Raw genomic sequence first — 6,255 nt, 5'->3', positions numbered from 1 at the left:
GCTTCATCCCTTTTGCCAAGAAGATCTTCAGCCTGCCTTCCCCCACTGCTGACCCAGCTTAGGAACACATGTACTTTCTTCTCTATTGGTTGAATAAACATATGTTCCCCAATAAATCCAAATGAGTAAAGTTAGAATAGATCCCTTTGGTGGAGACGTAACATTCATTCGACGATGTCGCCACTGGCTCATTTATTCTGGCACATCTCTATCACCTGCTTTATGAGATGACAAGGGACCAGCCCTTTGAGACCAACGTCAATAGAGCTATTTGGATGGTGTAACTCTGGCTTCAATGGTACTTCCCAGAGTTCTGGGCTGCTAACTTGGAGTTTCCAGAGGGAGTAACTCCCGCCTGAATTCTGGCTGAGGTTCCCACCACCAACCAATCCACCTTAGCATGCCTCTATTTTTTCAAAATATGTAAGACTCAGGCTGATCTTGAATGGGGTGCCTCAGTGCTCAAGAGGTACCCTTGGTTTCAGCCAACATTTTCCATGATTTTTTTGGGGAGGATGCCAGCAGCCTCTGCAAGGAGAAATTCATTAGTTGCATTTAGCAGAAGGATTTGGCATGAGGAGTAAGGAGTGATCACGTGGGCTATGAACGCGGGCTGGGGGTCTACCACCCTAACTTCTGTGGTAGGCAACTGGGGTTTGGACAGGCAATCCTAGCTTCCTTCTTCGATTCAATCTAATGTGGAACCTCTTATCGCCTTCATTCTCCTTCAGATACTACATTTCGGGCAAGCAGACACAGCTTGGAGGTAATGACCAAGATAACTCACAAGCTCATGACCCTTAACTTTAAGTGCACATCTCTGTTCACCACTTGGTGGGAGGTTAAGTGGTCTAGGAAGTATGATGGAGATCTTAGAGAAGCCCATGATAGGATATTCGGGCAAGTTTTCTTCAAATCTCTTCCCAAGAAAGAAGAGTTTGAAAGTTGGAAGGAGGTCATCAATTAGAAAAACCAACTTCCATTGATAGGTAACCTACATTGTAACGTCTTTCCTTCACTTTATATTTTCATAGTTTGTGATTGCTTAATTATTTCTTTGATCTTATAGCCCAATGTAACCCTAATGAAGTGGATGTCGGGCTAGAAAAATAGGCTGATGATGCCTTGGTTCTTTAGAAGGCTGCTACAGAGGTAGCTAGGCAAGGAGCGAGCTCTAGCCATGTTCCTGAGGATGTTGGGAACATCTTTAAGATGTTCAATGAATAAGAGACAAAGGCTAGGCTCGAAGCAGAAAAAATGGCTCATCGTCGGGCAAGATCTACTATTGTAGAATCTTCTGACTCTGAGCTCAAGGGGAGGCCCCAACCTAAACTTGATCCCCTTGCTCCAAGAGCCACTCCGACCAAGAAGAGGACCCTGTCTCAGATTTCTCAAGTCTCTAGATCTCCTTCTGCCCTCCCAATTGAAACAGGCAGGAAAAAACAGAAGTATGCTAGTAAGTGATTCAAATTTGATTTTTCTTTAGTTAATTACATCTCCTTAAGTTTTGAAATGATCATGTTATTTCTTGTGATTAGGACCTGCCATTAGCAAAAAGCTTGATTCTTCTCCCAATGAGATGAAAGCAGGTGTGGAGGGGCAGCAAAATGATAAAGAGATTTTTGCTAAGATCTTGGAGAAGTTGAATGTAGTTTTCTTGAATATTTGGGCACTTAATTATTTCTGAAATTCATTTCTTGTTCTTAGCTAGTTCTTGTTGTTTTCCAAAACACGCTTCCAAAGCAAAAAGGACTTCCCAAGCCAAGCCTTCTTCACCTCTAGCTCGACCTATGCTCCTCAGGCTGAGCCTTCAGAAGTAAAATTCTTCTTCTCAAAACTCGTCAACTTTGTATCTTTAGTGAGGGCTCGGGCAGGTCTTTTCAGCCTGCTGTGAGCTCAACCTCCTCGAGCTACTGGAGTCTTAAGAATTCCAATCCCTCGACCTAAAAAAGGTGCTGCTGCTGAATCCTTTCCTTCCCTGCTGAGGTTGCTACTGCTGCTGTTGCTTCTGGTGATGCTAGTATGATGCCTCATCTTTTGGCTTCTCTTCTAGCCATACCCTTTTTGCCCGACCTAGTTAGAGAGTTCCGGCAAATTAGGACAAAGATGAGATCCTCAAGGCGCCCTTCTGAGCCTCAACATCTTTAAGATTGACGCATGAAGGTTTTCAGAGAATGGATGTAGATGGACTTTTCTGCTTCTTTTAGCCTTAGGGGTCTTCATGATGCTAAAAGAGCTCTCACCGAATTACACCAAGCCCAGCAGATGACTAAGGTGCAATATGAGACATTCATTTTTTTTTTTTTGAAAATTTGAAGGCTTTGAAAGATCAGCATCTTAAGGTAGAGAGGCAAGCCAATAAGGTGAGGTGCTACAAGGAGAAGTACACTAGGACCTCTACTACTCTGCAGTAGTTGGTGGAATAATGCTCAACCATGGAGGATCAGATAATGGTGGTAACTGTTCAGATCTAGAAGCTGGAGGAATAACTCTCTGCTCTAAAAGCTGAGTATATGACTTTCTCGAGCAAGTTATACAAGAAGATCGAGGAAGTGAAGAAAGTAAACCATGAAGTGGAGGAGTCTGAAGCTTAGCTAGCTAACATCAATATAGCTTTAGAAGAGCCGGGTCGTATTTTCACCATCATTCAAACTTATCATTCTAGGATAGCTGCCTTGACTAAAGATGTAAACTTGTTAGCCTAGGGCCTCTGTTCTTCCCCAATTTTTGAATGAAAATATATCTCATTGTTTCACTATTTTACTTACTTATTTACACTTTTATGCTAGAAACAACTGCTTTAGACATACAGAAAGGGCCCAACTCATTTTCTAAGCATTATACTTCACTAATATATCAGTCTTTAACATTGCAAAGAGTTGAGTGGTACTTCTTTAGAAATTTAGCATTGACTGAATGTTTATGTAAGTCTCCCTCTAAATCTGCCAAGTAATACCCCTATCTGTCTAATACTTTGGTAATTGTAAAAGGGCATTCCCAAGTGGGACTCCATTTCCCAAAACCTCTAACTTGAGCTCCCAAGGGCAAAACTGCTTTCCATACTAATTCTCTTTCTTTAAAAGTCTTTAGTTATACTCTCTTGTTGTAAGCTCCGGCAACAACCTTTTTCCCTTCTTGGATCGTGTTTAGAGCTTCAATTCGGGCAACATCCAAATCCTCAATTCCTTGACAGATGGCCTGAATAAATTCATCACTATGTAGGCCAAATTGGTTCTGAAGCCTCACACAACTCACATTAATCCTCATAGGGAGCACTGCCTCTTGCCCGAACGTCAATGCATAAGGAGTAGTCCCAGTTTCTGCTCTCTTTGAGGTTCTAGAAGCCCAAAGAGTATCTCCCAACTTCTCATGCCACCTTTTTGGGTTATCTGCCACCATTCTTTTAATGATGTTCACCATTATCTTGTTACTAGCTTCTGCTTGACCATTAGATTGGGAATAATAAGGGTTAGACTGGATCATCTTTATCTTTAACTATTTTACTTCTTTTGAAATAAATGATGGCCTTCTGTCTGTAATAATTGTTTCAGGCACCCCACAGTAGCTGAATTAATGGTCCTCATAACTGAAGCCTCAACCCATTTAGTAAAGTAATCAGTTGCCAGAATTATGAAGGTGTGTCCTTTGTTGGAAACTAGGTATATTTGCCCGATAAAGTCTATGGCCCACCCTCTGAAAGGCCATATCTTTACTACTGGATTCAAATGTACTGATGGTGTGTGTTGGGAGAGGGTCATGCCTTTGATATTCTTCACATCCTCTAGCATAAGTTTTACAATCTTTATGCATGTTAGGCCAGAAGTAGCCATATCTTCTTAGCAACCATCTCATCTTTGTTCCTACTTGGTGTGCTCCACAAATGCCTTCATGTACCTTAGCCATCACCCTCATTAATTCTTCCAGACCCAAGCATTTTAACAAAAGCCCATATGGAGTCTTTCTTAGCAAAGTTTTATCCTATTTAACAAACTTAGTTGTCTGTTGTCTGATATTTTTATTAATGGGAATAGAATGGTGCTTCAAGTATTGGATGATAGATGCTCTCCAGTCCTCTATCTTAGGCTCTTTAGTCATTAAATCCAGGCTAAATCCTCTCTCAAAGATTGAAGGGAGACTTATCATTTGTATTTCTACTTTCATCTTAGGCCCTCTTTCTTAAACCTGTGCTCCAGAAGCCTTCTATGCCATTTCATTGGCAATCAAATTTGCTTTTCTGGGAATATGGCTAATTGTTGCTTCATTACCCCAATAATCTAATAATTGAGTAGCTTCTAGGTAAGTACTTTCCATTTAATTGATTAATCACCAACTCATAATCACCATATACTTCTATTTCAGCTACCCCCAACTCTGTTAGAATCTCTTAGCCAATAATCAATGCTTCATACTCTGCCCTGTTGTTGGTAGTATCCTTGTAATCCAGAAGAAATGAGTAGTAATGCTGGATTCCCTTTGGATCAATGATGACAATTCCAGCTTTTGCATCATGTTGTGTGCATGATCCATCGAAGTATAATCTCCAAGGAGTGATCCATATGATAGTTATTCTTTTTACTTCTTACTTAAACCACTTCTTCTTGCCCGAATAAGCCTTACTAGGTGGGATCCAGAGGCTAGTCACTTCCAAAGTTCCATGGATGCTAACGAGTTCTTCATTGGATTCTTAGTGCTCAGCTAGGAAGTCTGCAATTGCTTGTCCCTTTACTTCCCTCTGAGGTACATAATGAAAATTGAACTCTGATAGTGCTAAGATCTATTTCCTAATTCTTCCGGTTAGCATAAGCTTGGACATCATGTACTTGATCACATCAGTTTTGGCAATTATATGGATATGGTAAGGCAACATGTAGTGCCTTAATTTGTTGGCAGTAAAGTACAAGGCTAAGCATAATTTTTCAATTAGGGCAGATTTTGTTTCTACCTCAATAAGGATTCTACTAAGATAGTAAATTGCCTGCTCCTTTCCCTTTTCATTATTCTGAGCCAATAAACTCCTTATTGATTTCTCGGATGCTGAAATGTAGAGCTTTAAAGGCTTCCCCTTCCGGGGAGGCATGACAAGTCTTCAATTTATCAAAGGCCTCTTGGTGTTGAGGCCCCCACTCAAACTTGTCTTGATTCTTCAATCTTAACAAATGAGTCAGAGGTTGGATTTTACCCGCCATATTAGCAATGAATCTCCTTAAAAAATTAATCTTCCCTAGCAACCTCTGCAATTGCAATTTGTTAATAGGGGTAGGCGACTCCATTATAGCCCTAGCCTTGTTCTTGTTCACTTCCACACCTCTTTGATGGACTAAGAACCCAAGAGTTGCTCGATCTAACCCCAAAGACACACTTTCTAGGATTCATCTTTAATTTGTGGGTTCTCATTTTCAGCAAGGCTTTTCTGAGGTATTCCAGGTACTGGTCTTCAGTTCTAAACTTCACCACAATGTCATCAATGTATACCTCCATGATATGCCAGATCAAATCATGAAAAAAATAGCATTCATCGCCCCTTGATAAGTAGGACCGGCATTTTCCAACCCAAAGGGCATGATTACCTATTCATAAGCTCTTATCTGTCCTAGGCATATGAATGTTGTCTTATGTATATCTTCTTTAACTATTTTTATCTGATTATATCCAGCATTTCCATCCATAAAAGATAATACTTTGTGTTTTGCAACTACATCAATGGATAGGTCAACCATGTGCATAGGGTATTCATCATTGGGAGTTGCTTCATTAATGTTTCTATAATCAACACAAAATCGAATGGCATTAGTTACAGCTTTCAATATAGGTACAATGTTGGCCAACCATTCTACATATTTTGTAAGCCTGATAAAGCTTGCCTTTACTAGCTTCTTAATTTCTTCCTTGACTTTTTCTTCTACGTCTTTTGACATCCTCCTTGGTGTTTGCTTTACAGGTATGTACCCTTCTTTAATAGGCATTATATGCTCTACTAAACTGGAGTCTAATCTTGGCATTTCTGTGTAATGTTATGCAAAACAGTCTTCAAATTCATGCAAAAGATTAACTATCTTTGCCTGATCTACGGTTTCCAGCAGGCCACTAAGCTGTATTGGCCTTGGATCCTCCTTAGTTCCTAAATTAATGTTCTCTATAGACAAAAATTCTACTAACTTTGGAGCCTTGGGCTCATCCTCTGGCCAATCCAAGTCATATATACATTCTGCCATGTGGATGGTTGCCTTTATTTCTTCTTCCAAAATTTCTCTTCCT

At 40.3% G+C, this 6,255-nt stretch overlaps 1 protein-coding gene and 1 pseudogene across 1 annotated transcript; one reads left to right on the top strand and one right to left on the bottom strand.

Annotated features, from left to right (window-relative positions):
• Positions 1–2,025: 2,025 nt before the first annotated feature.
• Positions 2,026–2,594, top strand: LOC148690312 (uncharacterized; annotated as a pseudogene).
• A 496-nt stretch (positions 2,595–3,090) lies between these two features.
• LOC148690311 (uncharacterized) lies at positions 3,091–3,483 on the bottom strand. Its single transcript, XM_088686164.1, has one exon. The coding sequence runs from the start codon at positions 3,481–3,483 to the stop codon at positions 3,091–3,093; it is 393 nt and encodes a 130-aa protein (XP_088542290.1).
• Positions 3,484–6,255: the final 2,772 nt, after the last annotated feature.

This window comes from Pyrus communis, chromosome 15, assembly GCF_041283825.1.
Source record: "Pyrus communis isolate YQ-2024b chromosome 15, ASM4128382v1, whole genome shotgun sequence".
NCBI classification, from domain to species: Eukaryota; Viridiplantae; Streptophyta; class Magnoliopsida; order Rosales; family Rosaceae; genus Pyrus; species Pyrus communis.
The sequence above is the reverse complement of the archived record's forward strand: the minus strand, read 5'-3'. Positions and strand labels throughout refer to the sequence as shown.

What these genes read in the sequence shown, in the direction of transcription:
- LOC148690311 (XM_088686164.1), bottom strand. Translation starts at nt 3,483, where the DNA reads ATGATCCAGTCTAACCCTTATTATTCCCAATCTAATGGTCAAGCAGAA.